Source organism: Nannospalax galili, unplaced genomic scaffold (genome assembly GCF_000622305.1).
Source record: "Nannospalax galili isolate Female #2095 unplaced genomic scaffold, S.galili_v1.0 scaffold307, whole genome shotgun sequence".
In the NCBI taxonomy this organism is placed as follows: domain Eukaryota; kingdom Metazoa; phylum Chordata; class Mammalia; order Rodentia; family Spalacidae; genus Nannospalax; species Nannospalax galili.
In genome coordinates, this window is record NW_008359625.1 from 3387620 (window position 1) to 3411484 (window position 23865).

At 44.8% G+C, this 23865-nt stretch overlaps 1 protein-coding gene across 1 annotated transcript in view; it reads right to left on the reverse strand.

Annotated features, from left to right (window-relative positions):
- Creb3l2 (cAMP responsive element binding protein 3 like 2) overlaps nucleotides 1–23865 on the reverse strand; it is a 131134-nt gene that overhangs the window by 13454 nt on the left and 93815 nt on the right. The window contains exons 3-8 of the mRNA XM_017795695.2: nucleotides 19949–20124; nucleotides 17996–18083; nucleotides 14680–14864; nucleotides 11798–11944; nucleotides 10969–11027; nucleotides 9812–9880 (exon numbers count right to left, since the gene is read on the reverse strand). Of these exons, the coding sequence (XP_017651184.1) occupies nucleotides 9812–9880; nucleotides 10969–11027; nucleotides 11798–11944; nucleotides 14680–14864; nucleotides 17996–18083; nucleotides 19949–20124 (724 nt within the window). The remainder of the gene's footprint in view (nucleotides 1–9811; nucleotides 9881–10968; nucleotides 11028–11797; nucleotides 11945–14679; nucleotides 14865–17995; nucleotides 18084–19948; nucleotides 20125–23865) is intronic.

Sequence of the window (23865 nt, forward strand, 5' to 3'; positions counted from 1 at the left end):
TTGGGCTCCCTGATGAACTGCGACCTGGGAGATGTAAGACAAATAAACCCTTTCCTCCCCAAGTTGGTAGTGATCAGAGTGTTTTGTCAGAGAAATGAAGAAACAAACTAGGACAGCTACTAACTTGAAAAAGTCAATTAAAAAAATGATGGGGGAAGATGATCATGTTAAGGAACATCTTTGGCTATATTAAAGATGAAATGCAAGTGAGAGACAAAAGGCACTGGGGTGCTTCAGGTTTCAGGAAGTCAAATCCAAGCTTTATTCTAAGAAAATAGAAAAGGTAAGACCTGCGCCTCTGTCAGATGCCAACTAGATGAGACTGCTTTAATATTGCTAAGCAGGTGCACGGATGGCAGAACAGGAAGATGGGTTCTGAATGCAGAGGAGCCCGAGTTTAGACCTCACCATGACAACTCCGAGCCTCTAATCAAGTTACTTAAGTTCTGCACTTCAGCAGTTCAGCAAAGCTACTTTCCTTAACCACATCAGCTAACAGGATCATGGATGCATCACAGCACCTGGGGAATCTGAGCTTGTTGAAGCAAATACATTTTTGAAAAGTGCTTTCTGTTTCTTTTCCCCACTGGTACATGCAGTGAGACCCTTTCACCAGAAAACCTCACAATGACTATATTGTTCTGAGGTGGTGTGGTACTTTCTATGATGCCACTGGGACAGCAGCAACTCTCACCACCTGCAGCACTGAAAACGTGGATGACATCTGTCAGTCACCCGCCAAAGGGTTGGAAGTAAGAAAGGCAGCTATCAGAGGAAACAGAAATATATTTTAAAACTGAGGCTATGAAAAGACAGCCATAGGACAGACCCAATGGTCCCTCAAACCCCATACATACTTATTACTGTATTTTAAGTCATCAGTGGGTATGGCTAATTATGGCTTAATGAATTCTTGGGCTTCTGGGAGCAAGATCTTAATTTAGAGGAAGAAATACCCATAGCATACATTTTATCTGGGCCAACAGATTTTTCACAACTTGTTAAACTGGAGTGTCCAATGCTTGATTGAAAATGTAGATTCCTGTCCTATGGTGAGATATAAAAATAAACTTAGTGGATATCCTCATATAGATCCTTGCAAAAAGAACAGTCAAAGGCAGCTGCCAGCCTTTCCCAAAATAAAACGTCACCCTGTATCTTGTGAGGCACATCAAAGAAATTGGGCAAAGCATTCCAAAACATCCAAGGATAGGAAACATAATCTTACAATAACGGGAAAACACATCAGTGGCCCGATATGTCAGCTTTTTACTTGGTTTAATTGTTTTCTTTCTATACACTTTATTTACAAGGCTTTGCACACCAATAAAAGTGGACTTAGGAGAGGGCAAAGTTAAGAGAACAGTCAAAGAGAGAAACTACCGGATTCTTACTGCTGGTTACGGTAGATGTCACCAAGTGCCTGAGTAAAGGGCACAGCACATGCCACAAATCCCAAGGTTTCTTCTCACTCTACTCCAAGATTGGTCAACTCTGTCTACAAGGCACTCTCAATATCTGCTCCGTCCAGTTTTCTCTACACTATGTTTGACTGTAGAATTCTTTGACTCTCCAGGTCTCATCGCCCCAATGTGCTGGATCCAGGCTCCAGCCTACTTCCCTAACTCTTTCCATCCTTGGTGTCCGCCCCCGCCCCCGCCTCCATAATACAGGGAAGGGACAGTAGCCTCTAGGTCTTCTGGTTCCCTGAAGAGTCATCAGAAGTATCATGGTTAATCTTCAATCTTAATTTGGCTGAATTTAGAATCACTTAGGACATCTCTAGGATCGAAGAGGTATTTCCAGAGAGGTTTACTAAAGTGAGAAGACCTACTTGGAATGGTACCATCCTGTGGGCTAAAGTCCAAGACTGAATAAAAAGGGGAAAAAGAGAAGGCCAGAAGAGTACCAGCACTATTCTCTCTCTCTCTCTCTCTCTCCTTTTTGATTGTAGACACAATGTGACCAGCTGTCTCACTCCCCTACCACATCTTCCCCAAGACAGATTGTATCATCTCAAACCATGAGCTCAAACAAACCCATCCTTCCTTAAATCATTTTGTCAGGTATTTTGTCACAGGAAAGTAAATCAATAAGGGAGTAGAAGCTGCTCTGCCGGGTTCACCAGGAATGCAAGGTCTCAGCTGGTCATTTACAGAGGCCCATTCTCAAGGGTGATAATGAAGCTGGTAACCTAGAGAGGTAAAGCAGAAGGGGGTCCTCCAGCTCATGACCTCCTTAGTCAGCCCTGTGACACACTCACTTGGAGGACAGTGTCCACCTGGATCTTTTCTGGAAGGAGTTGTAAGGATTAATATAGATATGCTTGTGGTCACAATGCATGTTGTGTCAGGAGGAACAAGGTCTCTGTCTTAGACTCAAGAATCCCAGAATCCCAGGTCTTCTATAGTAAGGTTAATTGGAATCCTAGGCATGACAAGATCTCTCTCTCTCTCTCTCTCTCTCTCTCTCTCTATCTCTCTCTCTCTCTCTCTCTCTCACACACACACACACACACACAGACACACACCCCTCTGCTCTAATTATACATATAACCTTCACAAAAAGCACCTCACTGGTCTCAAGGGAACTACTAATCCCCCAGTTTACGTGAAGCCCACATAGACCTTGGAAATGGGTTAAGGACGTTTGGTCAGAGAATTCCAAGACCCTGGGTACTGGGCAGGGTGAGAGCTCCAGGCAGACACATCCCAACAGTCTCTCTGACTACTCATCCCATGGAGAAGATGTGGCTGGAAGAGACGAGAGCAGGGTCTTCTAAAGCCAAGGCCCTTGTGCTGGTTGGTTATTGTCAACTTGGCACAAACCTAGACATTCCTAAGAGGACAATCTCAATTGAGGCATTTCCTCCATCAGGTGGCCAAGTTTGTAAGGCGTTTTCTTAATTGCTAATTGGTGTAGGAGAGGCCCAGCCCACTATGGGTGGTGCCATCCCTGACAAGTGGGCCTGGGCTATATAAGAAAGGTAGCTGAGCAAGCCAAGGGGATGCAAGACAGTAAGCAGTGTTCCTCCACAGTCTCTGCTTCAACTCCTGCCTCCAGGTTCCTTCCTTGGCTTCCTTCAATGATGTAAGCCAAATAAACCCTTTCTTCCTCAAGACACTTTTGGTCATGGTGTTTATCACAGCAACAAAAAGCAAACTAGGGCAGCATTCTTGGCCAGGTCTAAAGCTGCCCCACACTGGGAGGAGGGAAAGAGGGCCACAGCAGCAAGGGGGTCGGGGTACAGATAAGAGAAACAAGTTGAAAGTCAGGTGGCTGAATTCTAGCCCTAATTTTATCTTCAAATACTTTCATGACTTTAACCTAAATCAAGTGACCTTCAGTGAATAAGATGATCTGTCTAAGCTCCAAAGAGTCCACAAATCAGGGCTGGCAGACAGGGGATTGTGTCATAGCCCTTTAGAGGCAGAACAAAACAAATGGAATAATGGAGCCACAAACACCTAACTCTGATGGGCTGGGTAGGATATGTGCATCACTTAGGCAGAAATGGAGAAGAAAGCACAGGATGTCTCAGGAGGAAGATAAGGCGGGGCCTTCTGAGAGCTTGCAGTCAAGAGAGGTCAACGATAAGCTCAGACAAGCAGAGGAGTCTCCAGCAGGCCCCATTGGCACTGCCGGGACTCCACTCAAAGCAAATGTATTTCCTGGTTGGACTTAGGATGAAGGATCCCCCGGGACACCATCTCACTTCCATCTTACACTTTATTGAGGGTGTGCAATTAGTGGATCATTTTAGTAAAGGCAGCATGAAGGTGTGTTCACACTGTGTCCGTTCTGCTCTGAGGGGCTCCTGGAGAAGAGTGTAGAGCAAGAGGGGTGACAAGGACACCCCCCTCTACTAGCTGGTCCTATCCCCTTCCAGTTATCTGCCAGCTCAAGGGGGCCTCTCCCTCTAGAAGCCAATAGTAGGCTTGGAGTCTGTTGCTGAGGTCAGTGCAAACAAAGATTCCAGATGGGCTCATAACTCCAAGCATTGTTGTTCTTCTGGAGGGATGGAAAGGTCCTGTGGCACATGGCCCAGAATGCTTAGATTAAGGGATATATAATGAGATACAATTTTCCTTCAGTTTTATGGTGGAATGCTCTCTCTCATCTTCAGGATGACGTCCTGTCGTGCGGCACTCTAATGCCACCCACTTCTGGTGACCTGAATCCCCAGCCCCATTTTCCATTCATTTCCACTTCTGTCCAGCTGCCTCCAGAGCATAATGAGGCGAGAAGCGCCAACAGCAGCACCAACACAGCTGTGTGTTCCTTCAGCCCAGCTCTGTGCTTAGTTCAAACACACTGTGATGTGACCAAGGGTCAGAAGCCTTCCCTGCCATCTGCTTGGCTGGCTTCGGGGCACAGTGTTTATACTGTAGTCATTTTGGTTAGTGTGGTCTGAGCAAGGGGAGGGTCCTTGCAGGAAATAGGAAAGAAGGGTAGAAGAGAGTAGGTGGGACCGCAGGCCACTGACCACATTTCAGTTTGAGCAGATCTTTCATTTATTTACTTCTTGGACAAAAATACATTAAATGTTGGTCCTAGATAGGAGCACCTGGGTCAGATTATCTGTAGGAAGATTACTGAGAATCAGGGGTTAGTCATCGCCACCACACGAAGGTTGTCTGTCAGAAGCAAGCCTGAAGAGGAAGAAGTAGAGGACAGTGCACGGGGCCTCAGGAGGGAACCTGGTGGAGGCTCCTGGTAGTCAAGAGTCTAGTAGAGTCTGAACAATAACCAAGAGAGAGACAAAAATACTGTATGGTTTTCTTTATACACAGATTTTTTTAAAAAGTCCAACTCAGTGGCTAGCAGTTAAGAGCACTGACTGCTGTTACAGAGGACCTGGGTTCAATTCCCAGTGCCCACATGGCAGCTAACAACCATCCTAACTCCAGTTCCAGGGGATCCAAAGCCCACTTCTGACCTCCGCAGGCACTGCATGACATGGGTGCACTTAAACACATGCAGTCAATACACTCATACACATAAAATAAAAATAATAAACAAAATATTTTAAAATAAATAAAAAGTTCAACTCAGAAACAAGAGTATAGAATGGTAGTTTGCAGGGATGAGGAGGAGAGAAGTGGAGATACGTTCATTAAAGGCTACAAAATTTCAGCTTTGAGATGAAAAAGTTCTGTGATCTGATGCACAGCAAGTAGCTACAAGTAACAATGCAGTGGGAATACTCTGCTCAGAGTGTAGATCTTAAGTATCTGCATGAGAGAGAAAGAGCCGTAACCATGTGTGTGTGGGAGGGGGGATTAAATCAATCGACTATAGCAATCATTTCACAATGTACACATATATTAAATCATGACATTTAAAAATAAACAATTTCATGCCAGTCACGGTAGTATACTCCTTTAATCCCAGCACTCAGGAGGCAGAGGCAGGCTGATTGCTGTGAGATGGAGGCCAGCCTGGTTTACATAGCAAGTAGCAAGTTCCAGACAAGCTGTAGCGTGTGTGTGTGTGTGTGTGTGTGTGTGTGTGTGTGTGTGTGTATTTCATCTGTCAATTTTACCCTCAGTAAAACTGGAGATAAAACAAAATAAACAAAAGCCCCCCTGTTTTGATGAGTATCAATATATCAGTCCTGATTACTTTCATTAATATTCACTGTCAAGGAAAGACCAAACATCAATGTCCTGAGGTAAAGTGTTAAAACAGATTCAAACATAGATTCAGTAGAAACATTGGTGGAAAATGCATCCAGTATATTCTTTCAATGAAAATAAAAGTTCTAAATAACAGAATATATATAATACGAACATACATATAAACCATCCCAAAATGCAACACTAGGCCCAAGTCAAAGGATCTTAAGAATATATTGCTTTTAAGTACATATTGAATTTGGCGGAGGGGGGCGGGGGAGGTGCATGTTCCTCTGAGGACATGTGTATGCCGGTGTGCATGTACATTTGTGTGTGTGTGTGTGTGTGTGTGTGTGTGCGCGCGCGCGTGTGCATGTGGAGGCCAGACTACAAACTCAGATGTCATTCCTGAGGAGTTGTTCATCTTGTTTTTTGAGACAGTCTCACTTACTGGCCTAGAGCTCACAAATTAGGCCAGGCAGGCTGGCAAGTAAGCCCCAAGGACCCGCCTGTCTCCTGCTCCCCAGTAGAGGGACTATGAGCACATGCTTGGCTTTTTAAAGCTGTTTTTGCTTATTCATATTTTTATGTGTATGAGTGCTTTGTCTGCATGTATGCAAGTACACACATGTCATGAAATGCCTGTGGAGGTCAGAAGACAGTGTTGGCTCCCCCTGGAACTGGAGCTGTAGACAGTTGTTGGCAACCATGTGGGGGCTGAGAACTAAACCCTGGTCCTCTGCAAAAACAACTGGTGCTCTTAACTGCTAAGCCATCTCTCCACTTCCTATGCCTGGCTTTTTAATGTGGGTTCTGGGAATCAAACTCAGGTCTTCATGCTTTTAAGGCAAGCAAATTACTGACTAAGCCATCTCCCCAGACCTTGAATTTTTTTTTAAGCAATGGGCTTATACTATATGTGCATTTTCTTCTAAGTTTTTAAAAAAAATCATGAAAAAGAAGTAGAGCTGTATCAATCTCAAAAGTGTCTGCATAGGAAAAAAAAAAAAGACCAACAAATTGAGTGACTGTCTATGGACTGCAGAAGAGATTTATGAACCATATAAACCAGTAGGGGGTCAGTATTCAAATATTTAAAATATTCATATATTTTAAAAATGAACAGCAACAAAAAATTTTTAAGTAAGCAGAGGCTCTGAAAAGACATCTTTCAAAATAAGATACAAAAACAGCCAACAGGTATATGAAAAGGTATTCAATACCACTAATCACCAGAGAAACATACATCAAGATTACAATACCTGATAGGGTACTTATTATTAGAAGACAAGGTGTAGTAAGTATTGACAAGGGTGGAGAGAGCCTAGTCCACTGTGGACGGGAATGTCAACTGTACAACCATTACAGAAAGCAGTGTGGAACTCCGCAGAAAGTTAAAACCAGAAATACCATCTCACCAGCAATCCCTACTACTAGGTATATACCCAACGCAAATGAAATCAGCACCTTCATTAATAGGAAAAAGAAAAATCTTTTTTATTTAGGAAAATAAAAGCACTTGACATGCAAACATGAGGAGTTTTGGTACCCAATATCCTCTTAAAAACCAGATGTAGCTGGGCATGGTGGCTCATGCCTTTAATCCCAGTACTGAGAAAGGAGAGGGAGACAGGTGGAGGATCTCTGTGAGATTGAGACCAGCCTGGTCTACATAGCAAGTTCTAGGCCAGCTGGGAATACAGGGAGACCTTATCTCAAAAAATAATAAATAAATACATACATACATACATACATACATAAATAAATAAATAAATAAATAAATAAAGCAAGCCAGGTATGGCAGCAAGCTCAGATAACCCCAGGACTGGGAGTGGAGGGGTAGGGTGTGGGAATGGAGACAGGTAGATCCTAGAAGCTCACTGACACAGCAGTCTACACAAAAGGTTCAGTAAGACACCCTGGACATTTGCACATTTGGACTTTCTGTGGCTACCTGATTTAAGCCAAGAAGCAAAATTTTAAAATGTTCAAACTGGGTGTGGTGACACATATCTGAAATCCCAGCACCTGGGAATGGAGGCAGGGGAAAAATTAAAATGTTCAAGGTAATCAAGTAATAGACAAACAAGGCAAAGCACAGACAGACGGTCAGATGGCGAGGGGAGGAGAGACCCCTTTCCCAGACCAGGTGGCCAGTGGGCCTTTCTCCCCACAAGCTCCCTGCTGATCCCAGCACAGCCCTGCTGAGGCTCTGCTGCACCCATGTGGCTGACAGAAGGCCTGACATCGGAGTCCCAGGCAAGGACAAGCCTCAGGACACAAACTCCAAGAGCAATTTCAATTGATTCTTCCTTCCCCCTTTTCCCCGGCTCATGGCCAGATTCGTTCTCAACCAGGAATATGGAGTTTCCACAGAGGCGAGCACAGGGCAGGGGAGAGGACCAGCTGGATGCTAAAGAAATGGCTGGGATGCAGGATGCAGAGAACCAGAAAAACCTTGAAATCACTTCTGCTGAAATGAAGGCAGCCAGAGGGAGATGCAGCCTCGGGAGACCAAGGTCAAGGATGAACAGTGAAACTAGAATCCAACCGCTCATGGCCAGATTCGTTCTCAACCAGGAATATGGAGTTTCCAAAGCGGCGAGCACAGGGCAGGGGAGAGGACCAGCTGGATGCTCAGGATGCTAAAGAAATGGCTGGGATGCAGGATGCAGAGAACCAGAAAAACCTTGAAATCACTTCTGCTGAAATGAAGGCAGCCAGAGGGAGATGCAGCCTCGGGAGACCAAGGTCAAGGATGAACAGTGAAACTAGAATCCAACAGTGCTAGGACGAACCATCAGGTGAAGTAATGCCACAGGGAGGGAGAGGAGAAGCATGCTCCCTCCCAGGCAGTCTGAGGACACAGCAGTCAGGTAAACTGCACCTGACCTACTGTGTGAGCACCCTTCCAGAAAGAAAGAGAACCCAGTGGACTCCTGTTGACAACAGTTCAACTTCAGAGTACATTAGTCTACTCTCAGAACAATAAATCAGGGAGCTATAGGAAACGGGTTTCAAAGGCAAGGCTACTATCAAAAACATGCAGAGATTTAGGCAGATCCCCTGACCTTTGAAAAATTGTGATTAGTCACTAATACTGAACCCTGAAATGACTGATATTTTTTTATCCCCTGATCCACTTTCCTTTGCTTGGCTTATTGGACCTATAATATCATTAAGGGCGACAGGATTCTTTGACTAATATAATTATTTTCAGAGCACAGTTACCATGTACATACACAAATACACATTCTAATTCGAATGCAACAGCCAGAGCCTTATCCCATCCTAACCTCTTGCATATGCCCTACAGTTAAATCTAATAGGCTCCTCCTATATGGAAGTTGCATAGGTTTAAACTGCGGTCTGACTGCAGTTACTCCTCTCTATAATAGAGACAGTCACAATACCATCTCATACAGATAAGTGCGTTAATATCTACAATGTGCCTAAAACAGTAACCGACACAGAAAATGATACAGAAATTCATCAATTTGAAGCCATAGTTCATTTTTCAAAATAGAACTGAAGCTAATTCATTAATTTAAAAAAATAGATTTTAAAACATGATTCTCTTTGTTAACTAACAATGATTATTACTAAAATTAGGTGACACTACAGTAAGTAGCCCAGTGCCTCCTTGTCCATCTCTAAAGCTGAGTGCGATTTGCAGGAGGATCAGACCCAAGGATTTTCTTCTGCTCTAATAATTTTTTGGGTTTTTTTTTTTGTGTGTGTGTGTGTGTGTGTGTGTGTGTGTGTGTGTGTGTGTGTGTGTGTGTGGTGGTGGTGGTGGTGGTGAGGAGTGAATCTTGGACTTCGTGCATGTTAGGAAAGCACCCTACCACTGAGTCACGCTCTCGGCTCACTCCTCTTTTAACTTCCTTATAACGATCCTTGCCATGATCAGCCTTCCTATCACCTGTATAAAAAGTAAAGAATGTGTATGTGATGCACGTATACACTGTGTGTGGGCATGTGTCTGCATGCATGTGTGTGTGCCTGTGTGTATGGGGTAGGGCACATATAGCAGGAACAGTAGGTAGAGCATTGCACCCTGAGTATCCGGCACAGCCCACTTTCAGTGGGAACCCCTTCCCTCCCATCGCTGGTCCTGGATCCTGACCCCTTCGCAGTTCCTTCCATGTTCTGTCCTTCCCTCTCGCTGTTTTCCCTCGGGCCACACTCACCTGTTGGTGTTCTCCAGCACCTCTACCTTCTTCCGAAGTTCCAAGTTCTCAGTTGAGCAAGACTCCACTCTGGGGTGAGAGAAGGAAGATAATCATTCTCTACAGAGCAGCTGCTCAGCCAGGAGCTGGTATAGAAGCAGGTGGGATGATGGGGAAGTGGGGCAGTGAGGAAGGGCCAGGGCAGCCTGAGGAAAGAGACCAAAGGTTGAGGAGCCAGGCTCACCTCGGGAAGGGCAGCGGGGCTGTACAACACATCAATTCTTCTAGGGTCCTACAACCTGTTTGCTCTCACTTCTTACCCTTTCCTGCACTACCGAGCTGCCAGGATCACTACCAGCCAGAGGGACCGATACAAAGCCTGGGGCTTGAGTGAGAGATGGGAGGAACCAGAGCCCAGGACAAACAGCACAGTGCTGGAGTCCACAGGCCCAGAGAGGCAGGCAAATGAATCTCATAGAAACATCTGGATGCCTTTGGAACATAAGAGACAGAATGAGAGTGCTTAATGCAAAATCACCAACTCCTAAATCAGGTCACACACTCACTTCTTTCCATAAAAATGTCTAGAACTAGTTAGGGTCCATCCAGCACTCCCTTCCCCTACATGCACAAAAAGAGGCACTTGTGGGTCTTCGGGGGGCCTCCTTCCTATCTCAAAATCGTATTAACTTCTCGGCCGGAAAATTATTTTCAAGGATCAGAAAAATTAGACTCAATTCACACTTGTCTAACAGCCCTCCGGACCTTCCAGGATTTTCAGAGGCATAGAGGGTGCCTTCGTGTGTTTTTGTAAAAATTTCAGCTGCCCACAGCATGCATTAGAGTGGACAGGAAATAGAGAACAGCAGTCTGACTTACACAGATGTGGCTGGTGGGAACTGGTTAAATCACACTGCTCCTTTAGGCGGAAGCTGCGCCTCCTCCGAAGAGTTCCAGAAAAGTCAGTATCTGAACCTGCTTCAAAGCGCTCAAGATCCTTCTGATTTTCAAATGCCTGACCCCTACCAGCCCATAAGCGTAAGTGCTCCTTCCACATGACCACTAGGGGGCAGGCAAACACAGCTGATGCACGGGGTCTCACAAACAGGACTCTGAGCCCCTCACCTTGCAAGGTGAACATTCCCTAATAAACACAAGCAGTCAGTGAGCGGACTTACTTTTTCTCCAAGCTGTCCATGTATTCCTTCTTCTTTCTCCTGCTTTCCTGGGCAGAAATCTGGAATAAGGAGGGGAAGAGAGAAGAATGAATTTTCAGTTCTGTAAATAAAACACAGGAGCCACTGGCACAAGAATTAGCAAAGCTGGCCTCACTTTTGTGGCCAACTTCCCTTTGTTTAAATTACAGACTCATCTGCTTATCATTAACTCTGTCCCTGGCTCATTCAGCCCATCCCAACTCGCCAACAAGTGGGCCACAGACCATTGAAATGGCCTCAGAAAAATACCAGCTCTCTGGACCTTGGCCGGCTCATGTATAAATTCAACCAGCTGGGCCTGGATGTGTACAAATTGTCTGCAGGCTCTGCTCTGCCTTCCTCTCCCGTTCTCTTTGCCTTGACTGCCACCCTCCATAGCTGCCCTCCTCAGCCTAGGCCACAGAAGAGCTCAAACAGAGACCAAATGACTCCAGAAAAAAACTTTTTAGTAGATGCCACAATAAAACTTTTAATAAATTACATATGTGTTGACTAGAAAAAAATACTCCATATATTGTGAAAACTTGAAAGATTGAGATTTAAAAAAAAAAAATTTAAAGGGAGGGTCTCACATCTACCCTACTTCTGAATAAGTGAATTGCAGCAAGATACACACACAGGCATGCAGCTCGTGCCCACATGGGTGGAAGGAGTTGGAGGAAGATGGGCAAATGTAGGAAGGGAAGGGCTGAGCCTGGAGCCCCACTGTGGTGCTTGGGAAGGGAGGAAGGCTTGAGGGCTCAGTTCTGCCTGTCTCTGTCATGGAAGTGCCTAGACTGGGAAGGCTCACCTTGTTCTTGATTTTCCTTCGTATTTTCTTCAGGGCCTTTTCCTCAGATTTCGTGAGGGGCAGTTTGGTGGGGATAGGATAGCCCTCAGCAATCAGAGTCCTCTTCTCCTCCTCTGTCAGGACCAGTGGGCCAGATCCCTGCAGCTTCTGTGCAGACCAGGGAGCAAAGAAGAGTCAAGGGGAAAGAGCAAGAAATGACCTCAGTATAAGGTGGAGAACCTGCCACAGTGTCTCACTAACAGTGCAGAGAAAGAAAGTTTTGCTCCAGGCGAGGAACAGGTGCTTTGAAACAGGAGCAGTGATGGAAAAGATGTGCCCATGTGATCTATTTTTAATTTACATGTGTGGTGCGTGCATGTGAGTGTGTGGATGTGTGTGCCTGTGCGAGGTTACAGCGGGATGTGGGGTGTCTTTCTCTATTACTGTCTGCTTTATGGCCTTGAGACAGGGTCTCTCACTGAGCTGGATGCTCACTGTTTTCAACTATGTTGGTTCTTGGGGCCCACCTGTCTCCACTCCCCAACACTGGGGTTACAGACACACGCCTGGCTCTTGATGTGGGTGCTGGGGATTCGAACTCAGGCCCTCATAAGCACTCAGCCACTGAGCCATCTCTCTAGCCCTTCATGTGGGTATATTAAAATTCAAAGATTCTGAATCAGGGGGACTGTGGAAGACGTCTCCACCTTCCCACTGTTCTCAGGAAGTACCCCACTAGCTGATACACACAAAGTAACAACATACAACTGTATCCCATATCCCTAACAACTGGGGAGTGATCAAAGAATCACTCAGAGTTCTGCTGTGTACAAAAGCTTTGTTGTTCTCCTTGTGAAAATAATTTTATAATCAGCTCTCTCCATACTGTGGCTGCTCCTCACCCCCACTCATCGTTAAAGGACCCGAGGTCCCAGAGACACACCAACAGTCATTTTCCATGGAAGTCTAGGGCTTCCGGAGTCCTGCCCTGTGTGTCAGCAATGAAGAGAACCACAGCTCATTACATTCAGCCCAGAACTAATGACGTGTTTATATGAGTCACACCATCTGAGTCACTAGTGTATAATCTCCATGTCTGATGTTTCCACGGAGGACTGAGAAAAAGTCCATCTCAGAAGTAGCTTAGGATCAGCACCATATGAAGCCATATGGTGAAATCAGGAGAGCAGTTCAGTGTTAACTGTAATAGTGATTGAAGGAGCATTACCTTGTTGGTGAAAGAGAACTCGTGTGAGTTCATGGGATGAGAAGGCTCAGGGTGGGAGACGAGGGTTAAATGAGCCTTCTGGGAGACGTGATGATTTACCTGAGGGGGAGGAGAGTATTCCAGGCACAGAGCAGATTGTATTTTGTAAAGAAAGTGAAGGTGCCTCTCCCTGGAGCCGAAGCCGCAAAGAGTGGGGTATTGAAATCAAAGCAGAGGTGCAGGGCTCCATGCATGCACATAGGTAACAGGGTAACATGACATGGCTGGGGATGATAGGGAGAGTTCCCCGCTAAAGGTACAGAATGAGTTAATATCGGAAGGATGCACAGATGCAGAGTGAAAGTGCTTCCAGCAATCTAAGGAGTAAAACTCAGGTTCAAGTGGAAGAGAGAACAATGGGAACGTAATTCCTTTGTTCTCAGTGACGGTGATAGAATACAGATTTAAAACTTCTGGGGGCAAGATGAATCTAAGCTTTCAAAATTAAGATGATAGGTGGTTCTTAGACATTTTTTTTAAATGGCTCATTTAAATTTCTTAAATAATCTTTTTTACTTCATTGTAGGTTTTAAGGTTTAATAGAAATCAAATTCCCTCTTTAGAACAGTAAAATGTGAATTCTCTACTATTTTTTATGAATGATGAATTGTGATTTTTATTCCAAGACCCTGAGTTAAGAGTCATTGCCCCCTCCCCCCCCCACACACACAGGTTAAACTATGGCTTTGGGTTGTTGGCATCAAAGAACTTAAATCACAGAGGGCTTTTCTTTTTAAATTCCACTTATCTAAACTACAAAAGGCATTTCCTATCATATTACCTACATGAACGGCAAATATTTGTGGTGTAATTTTGAAAAGAAAAGAACACAAATATCATGCCCTAAGTTTCTAGCCCTGTAAAATAAACACATGAATAAGAACTGAAAGTGAGCTCATGAAAAAGGTACTGTAGGGTTCTTTATTTATGTGTATGAGTGTATTGTCTACATGTAGGTAGGTGCACTGGTATCCTGCAATGCCCGCAGAGGTCAGAAGAGGGCACTGGATCCCCTAGAACTGGAGTTACAGACGGTTGTTAGTAGCCATGTGGGTGCTGGGATTCGAACCCGGGTCTTTTGCAAGAACAGCCAGTGCTCTTAACCACTGAGTCATCTCTCCAGCCCCTACTTTAGGTTTCTTCAGTGCTATGGCTTGAATCCAGTTTGTTCCCACAAGAAGGCTTGGTCCTCAGTGAGGTACTGTGAAGTGTGACCTTTGAGAATATTCATAATGCCTTTCTTGCTGGAGTGAGTTAGGTCTCATAGGACTGGATTAGTTATCAGGAGAGTGTGCTCGCTCCTACCCAGCCTCCCTCTGTCTGATTTGCATGTGTACTCCTTCCACCACTATCTGCTTCCCCTTCCTGATTTTCTGCCGTGCATGGAGCCGCCTCTCCAGAAGCCATATTGGCACCATGCTTTTGGATTTTCTCACTTGAAGGCCTGTGTACCAAAATAAAACTCTTTCCTTCATAACTTAATCCATCTTGGATATTTTGTTACAGCACCATAGCATGGACAAAGATTTCTAACCATTACATCAAAACTTCATTACAAGAATTTTTTTTTAAAGTCGTATTTGAGAGGATCCCAGCCTCTCCAGAAACTTCTCTACAGGGCCATCCAAATACTTACATGTGGAGCCGTGAGGAGAGGAGATGTGGACAGGGCTGAGGGGGCCCGGGGCATGGCTCTGGCGGGACTGTGGGCCTGAGACAGACTGAAGGGATGCAGGCGCGGGTTGGGGCTCAGGCTGCCCTCTGAGTCACTGCTGTGACTGCTGGGAGGGGTTGGCGGTAGGTGCAGGTGGTCCATGGAGGCTGAGGATAAAGCAACTTCATTTCATCCACCACAGAGAGATAATACCAGACTGGGGGGCTAGTTAAACACACAACAGTTTCTACACAGGGAGCTTGGGGCAGGTACACAGAGTGAGGATCCTCCCTGAGCTGGTCTAGTAAGCTCTCCAAGCTATGTTGTAGTGAGGGAGGGTAGCCAGGTGTGGAATACTATGTCCAGGGGTTCTAATCCAGATTCACATTTGTTTATACTCACATGAAGCAACACTGTAGGTGGACAGGAGACGCTAACAACAGGGTGACCCCAGGTGGGCTGGAAGAAGTTTGGGGTGTCTTTGATGCTGTGTTGACGACACTTTTCACTTTTGTGTGTGTGTGTGTGTGTGTGTGTGTGTGTGTGTGTGTGTGACACAGGATCTAATGTATCCCAGGCTGGCCTAAAACTCTGTCTAGCTGAGGATAACCTTGAACTTCTGATCCTCTTGCCTCTACCTCAGGGGTGCTAAGACTGGTTTACGGGGTTTGGGGATCAAGTCCAGGGATTCTTACGTGCCCTGTAATCACTCTACCAACTGAGCTACAGCCCCAACTCTGACACTTTTTAGACAGTTTGCACAATTTGAACTTCAAGCCTTTTAATGTAGTATGTACTTTAAAAAATTTCTTTAGCAAACAGCAAACCTGGGAGCCTACATGGAGTCCCCATTTGTTTCTAGAGGCATGAGCCTGGTGGAGCCTGTGGGCAAGAGGCCAGGCTTCTCTCAGAGATCTATGCCAAGCATTAGATAGCTTAGTGGGTACAGGAAAAAGAAATGGGGGTAAAAGCAGTCTTCCCCTCCAAGCCCTTTCTTCAGGGACACATTGCACTCCACCAGGGCTGACAACACCCACAAGGCTAGCACTTCCAGGACAGCAGAATGAGCTCCTGAGGGGAGAGGCCTGTCAGGCCCACCTGCACAAAGGCAGTGTGGGGCTCAGTCCCTCTTTTTTCTTAACAGTGGATATTTCTGTTCTGTCAGCCACCATGACGAAACCAAAGGAGATAAGCTTTGTGGGCACCTCGGCCCAAGCCCCTCCCTGGGCCCCAGGACAACATAGGCTCTGAGTAGACAGGGAGTCTGGGTGCTTTACACACCTGAGTGGCTTAGTCTGGGGACTGTTTGTCCTTGAGGCCCTGCTGAGGCCTCAGTACTTTCCCCTCCCCATCTCCACTTCCAATGCAGGCTGCCCAAGGTGCCACTGTTGGTGGGCAGGGCCTTTCTGAAGCACAGCTACTGCCTAGAAAAGTGATCCAGACTGTGATTGCCCCATAGGTGACAAGCAGCGGTCTGTAACCCTCTATCTCCCTTTTCTTTCTTGTTCTCAGCAGCCTACTTTTTTCTAGATGCTTCTTCTTCCTCTTTTCTTATCAAAGTCATGTCAGTAAGCTCTGTAGGTATTTCAGTCCATAGGAACTCTTAATGGTTAAGAATGTTCTAAAAGAATTCTGGATGCTGGATACCCAGCACTGGCAGCCAAGGCAGTGAGTTAACCATAAATAAACATGTTGGGTACTTGACTGGTAAGTCAGTATCCTAAGAGTATTAGCCAAGGTTCTCCCAATGCCACTAATATATGATACTTGTATTGAAAACCAAAACAGTCACAAAAGCAAAATTTCAGGAAGAGACTAAAGTATCAGGGGCCCCAGCTGAACCAGACTGAGAACCTAAAGCTCCCTGGTCACTCTCACTTGGCGCAGCCCACACTATTCTAATGCTTGTCTCCTTTCTAAGCAGGGGTGGACTCTAAAAGTGGGACTCCAACTGACAGGAAGAGCCCATGCACCTGGGCTTAGGTGCCTCAGATCAGATTTCTAAATATCATTTGAAATGCTGCTCTAGGGTTGCAGAAAAAGCTAAGGATAGAAGCTATATAGACGCTTTGCTGCATTCCAGGATATTGAATTTCCTTATCTCTCTTTATCCAGGATGATGAGGAAGGGCTGTCATTTACCCTAAGGCAGAATACAGGGCTGAAAGGCACTAATGTGTGCCACTCAAAGCCTAGAAACAATGTATTAATACAGATGCTGGGTAATAGTCACTTAAAGCTTTTAATTCTTTCTTTGCAAATAGCAGAAAGCAAAAACAGGCCAATCCTTACTCGACGGTCACAAATCCAACCCTAGGTTGAGTCCTAAGGGAATGAAGGTAGATTACACCTTCACAACAAGAGTTTGTGTGTGTGTATGAGTGTGTGTGTGTATGTGTGTGTGTGTGTGTATGTTGTGCACAGCGCACATACCCTGTTGTACATTGCAGTACACATATTTTCTCTATAACTGCGTATATTGATTTCTTCCTTGCTGATCACACAACTGTGCATCTAAACACGTGTTGAACATGTGAAGGAGGTGGCGGTGCCAACATGGGCAGAGCACCATGAGAAGAACGAGAAGAATGAGCATGAGAAGAATGAACACCATGTTTTGCATGGCACACCAAGGACTTCCTGAGCTCAGGGTCTGTGTCTAGGATCCCAATTGGGCCTCATGGGAGAATATAGAGGGCAAAGTCAGGAAGAGACTGATGTAGAGAAAAACAACCCCAGGAATGGCATTATTCAGTTCTAAATGAATGACGAGAAGCCCAAAGGGATGGATAATCAGAGGCCATGAACATTACTGAGTAGGAAGGGGGATGCACTCAACTGTTGCCATCCAAAGTCAACATCTGAAAGCACTCCCCTGCTACAAGACACGTTATGACTTCATTTTACAGAGGGCGGAAGCTCAAATTTTAGTTAAGTCTCTGTGGACTGCTGTATATCTGTGGAGTGTTGGTGGGTTCACACAAACAGGGCATGAGGACAGTGGGTCTTGTCATCTGTAAGCACGTCACAGTGGTCAACAGCAGGTCTGAAAACCCATCCTTGCTGAGTCAAACTATACTAATGCCTAGATGGAAATACAGCACATTGTGAGAAATAATTTTAATATAGACATACTAACTTTCGAAATGGTTTTTTTTTGGGGGGGTGATCAAGATTTTTAAGTACAGAGATATTCCATACAGCAAGCTACCCCTCTAATCCCACACTCTACTATGTCCCCTTTCCTTCAGACTGACCACTTTGGAGCAATGGAAGGAACTTGGGGTGAATGACTATACCTTCTTTAGGAGAGAAGTTTAGAAACTGATCCACTTCATGAGGCTCCAGCTTGATCTTAGGAATACTTGTCTGGCATGAGGAATCCACCTGAAGAAGGAATTTCAAACATGATTTTTTTAAAACTTAATAACAGTTTTTGAAGAAACAGGAGCTATTTGTCCACTATATCTTATCATGGGGCTGGTCCATTTCTCTGGGACACAGGCATGTGGTGTATCTTAGATAGGGAGTTAGTCAAGTTCTTAATATTCACACAGTCAAACCAGGACCTGCCCAACTCTAGTTAATAACTCAAGGCTCACTTATTATTTCATTGTTTTGTGATCATCTGAAGACTTTTTATCATGAAATATACTGGTAAAATGTCAAAGGGTGACAGGCCTCCAGCCTGCCATGCAGTAGGATTGTGTGCCCCAAGACACATCCTTTCCCTCTAGAATCCTAATGACTAACAACATCTAACCATGAATTCTATCAGGGAAAAGAGAAAAGGCACAAGAGAGGCAGGATCCTGAATTATGTTAGCTTCATACATACTTAAAAATCAACTGAAGGGCTAGAGAAATGGCTCAGAAATGATTAAGAGAACTGGTTGCTTTTGCAGAGGATCTGAGTTCAATGCCCAGCACCCACATGGTAGCTAAGAACCGTCTATAACTCCAGTTCTAGGGGATCCAACGCCCTCTTCTGACCTCCAAGGGCATTGCACCACACAGGTGCACTTACATACATGCAGGCAAAGCACTAATACATATAAATTAAAAATAATAAGTAAAATATCTCTGTAAAAAACATCTGAGCCCTAATCTTGTGGAGTGAGGGGACTGACATAGATCTCAGGAGCCCATCCAGAACCCAGGTAGGTACTAGAAGAAACTAGATTCAACTGTAATGTGAATCTCTATAACGAGGAGGCTGTGATGTGTTTGTGGCTCTATCGATGCTTCATGACTTTTTCAGGAACAAAGAGACACGAAATCTTCATTATAGAGATGTGACTGAGTGAATATTACCAGGTCACTGTAAGCTGAGGCTCTGACCTTAGGAGAGCTCGAATTGGAAGATAAACAAGCATGATTCTGGTCTATCGGCAGACATTGGAAATACCCAGAGAAGGTAAAATAAAGCTGAATCCTACTTGCTGCAGCCATGGACTTGAGGCAAAGAGGAAATACCTGCGTTCTTGTGATTTCCACTGTTATGTAAGGATTAACCAGTAGGTGGATTCCTGAGTTATGTAAGGGCGATTTAGCAATATACCAGGAAAGCTGGAGTGTACGAAGAACCAGCATCTGCGGTCACCAGCACTACAAGGTGTGGACTATACTCATAACCTCAACCACTCCTCCCCAAACTGATGTGAAGGTCAACAGCATGGGGGCCTTTGTGTGTGTGTGTGTGTGTGTGTGTGTGTGTGTGTGTGTGTGTGTGTGTGTGTGTGTGTGTGTGTGTGTGTGTGTGTGTGTGTGTGTGTGTGTGTGTGTGTGTGTGTGTGTGTGTGTGTGTGTGTGTGTGTGTGTGTGTGTGTGTGTGTGTGTGTGTGTGTGTGTGTGTGTGTGTGTGTGTGTGTGTGTGTGTGTGTGTGTGTGTGTGTGTGTGTGTGTGTGTGTGTGTGTGTGTGTGTGTGTGTGTGTGTGTGTGTGTGTGTGTGTGTGTGTGTGTGTGTGTGTGTGTGTGTGTGTGTGTGTGTGTGTATCTTTTACCATGGATATTGATCCTGCATTTTATTTTATAAAAGCAACTGAGGAAAAAATGAAACCAGCTACACTATTGATTTCTCTGGACATTGCGTTTGAAGGCTATCACATAATCAATGAACATATTCTTGCTAAACTCACACATACATACTTCAACCTCAAATACGTACATCCTCTAGGATCAATGCTTTATTTGGAGACCAAAGATCTCTATCCTTTGATACATCCGTTTATATGGAAGAAAATTAAGTATACCCCAGCATTCACATCCACAGGGGCTTCTTCTTTTTCAAAAGGAGTGGAAATGGCAGTGATGGTCAGAGTGACAGAAGGAACAAGTCCTGGGGGTGGCTCCTCTGTAATCGGCTCTGTCTTGATGGTGGCTGGAGGAAAGTCCGCAGACAGATACCATTTCTCACTTTCCACCTCCTCTGTGGGAAAGACAAGCGCACAGGTGAATGTGTTCAGAGAATCATGTATAAGGAAAATTGATCACTGACTGCTGACCTCCCCCTCAAACAAAGCCCCAACAAGGATTATTGCCAGGACACAAGGAAATAAATATGAGAGAGGAGAGATAAATGGATGAGGAGAATCTATACTTGTGTATGCCTGCATTGAAGAAATGCTGGAAGGATCGCATGAAGGTGTTTACCACCACACCTGGTTCTGACTTTTAAAAAACTATATATGTGTGTTTGTCTGTGTGGGGGTATGTACACCTGAAGATAGGTGCCCACAGAAGTTAGAGGTATTGGATCCCCCAAGAGCTGGAGTTACAGACAGTTATGAGTCACCTGATGTGGTTGCTGGGGATTGGACTTGGGTCCTCTAGCAGGGCAGTACATGCTCTTAACCACTGTGCCATTTTTCCAGCACAGGAGAGAGAATTTTCAATGTACAACATGTTATCCTTTTTGGCTCTCAAGCCAAGTGAATATGCTATCATCTATCTATCTATCTATCATCTATCTATCTATCCTAACTACCCTTTCACCTACCAAATATTTCTCTATCATCTGTCATCTGTCTACTTAGTACCGTTGTGTCTACAGTCTATCAAGTACCTATGTACGTACCTTTTCTTGCATTCTTTCTTTCTATCTATCCATCCATTAATCCATCCATCCATCCATCATCTATCTATCTTTCTATCTATCTATCTATCTACCTATCTACCTATCTATCTATCTATCCATCTATCTATCTATCATCTATCTATCTATCTAATAATAAATAAATATAACCAAAAATAAGGGAAAAAGAGGCTAATAGTTGACTTTCCAGGTCTCAGGACAGGAGATTTCTTCTCCCCAGTTGTCTTCTTGTTTTGGTTTCCCCTCCTTAGTCTCTTTACTATTTCCCTACCAAATCTCAAACCCAACTAGACTTTCAGAGACTTTGCACAGTCTTCTGGGAAAGTTCTGGGCTTGTTTGGCTGAAATGGATAAAATACTCACCTAGTGGAGAGAGTCTTGGTGAGTCTGGGTCTTGTCTTTTTGTTTCATTTATTTGTATTTTACATGTATGAGTAAAACTGCATATATGAGTATGACTGCATATATGTAAGTGGAACGATGTCGTGTAACACCTACAGAGTCCAGAAGAGGGCATTGGATCCCTTGGAACTGGAGTTATGGATGGCTGTTAGCTACCATGTGGGTGCTGGGAACTGAATCTGGATCCTCTGCAAGAGCAGTCAGTGCTCCTAACCGCTGAGCCATCTCTCCAGTCCCTGGGATAGTCTTAGTACCAAGACTTTCATCATAATCACTGGGCCTGAGGATAGATAGCTGCCAGGCAGCAAGACAGCTGGCGAAGCATCTCGGTCACTGAACACATATTGTACTGGAAGTTTAAGCTGCAGCAAATTACTTCAGAGAAAATTATTCAGCCCAGCCCTGGAAGAACAGAGAGTTAGGGTAAGGAGATCCAGGGGAAGCAGTGGTTTGCAAAGTCCACATCCCTCCTTTGACACCAGCCTTACTAAACTGAAGCACATACAAAACAGCTGCATTCCTCTACTGTGTGAAAAAGTTTAAAGACAGGCCCTACCTGCTTGGTGACCCATGACAGTTCAGGGGAGCAAGGAGTTCACATTATGAAATTATACTCAAGAATGTAGCTCCAGTTTCCTTATGAAAAGGTATGTGAAAATCATACAGAACTGCCAAGGAGGGAAGCGTGGGAACGGTGGTGCAAAGCTAAAGTTCACAATGGTACACTTGAATTCTATAAACTACTTCCTTCGAGCACAGAAAAGGTAAGTGCCCACTCACAAGATGACATTCTGCTTACAGAGTGAGTTCTAGGAGCTACTGACTATCTGGTGTGGTAGGGGGAATTTCAGTCACAGGGTGTGGGCAACATCCTGGACCAGGAGGGGCTGGAAGGGAACAAAGGGCCTTTTGATAGCCAGAGGAGGGAGACCACACTGTGCTTGACACACAGCTCTGCTGGTCAGATAGGCAGCCTACCCAGCTTAGAGAGAAGCACTGGACCACTGGCCAAAAGAAGACTATTGGCTGTCCTATGAAGAGGCTGGAAACATGGAAGACTGTCCACAGTGAGGCAGCTATGCTTAGGACAGGTGGGAGAAGGGAAGAGGGGCAGAAGGAGGGCACAGGCCACTTTCTTCATTCAGCAGTGAGATGTTGAGGCCTCTGCACCTTGAAATCACTCCCACAGTACAAACAGCAGTATTTACCACAGCAGAGGCTAGAAGAGATATAAAAGATGAAGGTTAGCCTTGGGCATAATAAAATGAAGAGGAAGGGGGCACCCTTGCCAATATAGCCATGTACAATTACCAGTGAACTGTGAGATAAGGCCATACTCCCTGATGGTACAGTCTCAGGTACAGTAATCCAACTTAACTTGCAAAGTTGCAAGGGGAAAGAAAGGCAAAAATAAATGCAGAAAGTAAATTTGAACTTAAAAGACAAAATGAAGATGAAATTGGTTTTTCCAATTGAGTGAAAACATTCTTAAAAGATATGCACATTGATGAATTAGGGCAGGACAGTGTATTACTTAATGTTCGGTGTCTCACAGTCCTATCTGAAAGCATAAACATGATCACTGCTATCTTTGGCAGGCCATGAACAAGCCTTGATACCTGACTACAAAAGGAAACCTCTCTCAGAGGCAACTGAAGTGAGAATTCCAGGCATCTGCAACCTTAATGTATGCAAATTAGTTGCAATAGGGGCTCAGGTTGGCTTTCCCCCTCTGCATGAGTTACTTTTCCTGTTGCTGTGATAAAATACCCCAGTACAAGTAACTTAAGGGAGAAAGAATTTACTTTGGCTTACAGTCTGAGGGGAAGTCCGTCATGGGCAGGGAAGGCATGGTACAAAATGGTCACATCCCATCCACAATCAGGAAGCAGACAGAGGTGGATGCTGGTGCTCAACTAGCTTTCCCCTTCTCAGGTAGCCCAGGACCCCAGCCCGATGGGATGGGATGGTGCCACCCACCTTTAGAGGAGTCTTTTAGCCTCAATTAACCTAATCAAAATAATCTCCCACAAGCATGCTCAGAGGTGATCCTTTCCTAGGTGATTCTAGGTCTGGTGATCAGGTTGAACATCACTATAAACCATCACAGCCTCCAACAATGCCTCTTGCTGTGTAATTTTTCAGTGCTCACCACCTCACCATGTGATTTAACCTAACCAATACAGTGTTAGCTTCTTAAGACAGGCAGATTCTTGAGATGTGTTTGCTAAGGCTGGGCTTATGCTCCTGTGGTTTTGTCTATAAGAAGGATGGCTCAGGATAATCAATCTCCTGATCAAAGAGGGAACACATCCTCATGGATCAGAGGCATGCCAAGATGAGCTTAGCCGATCACCCTGCTAGTCTTAGAGATGTGAGTAGCAAAAAGTAGAAGTCACTGAGCTGATTCCCATGTCGATCAGCCAGTCCACAGCAGTAGAGACAGATGAAATCTAACAATAAATTGATTTTAATTAAGAACTGAAGTGTGGGGCTGGGGATAAAGCTTAGCTGGTAGAGTGCTTGTCTCACATGCAGAAATCTCTAGCTTAATCCATAATATCACAGAAACACCTGTAATCCCAGCACCCCAACGCAGCAGGTAGAGTCAGGAAGATCAGAAGTTCAAGGTCATTCTTGATTACATAGCAAATTTGAGGCTACCCTGAAATA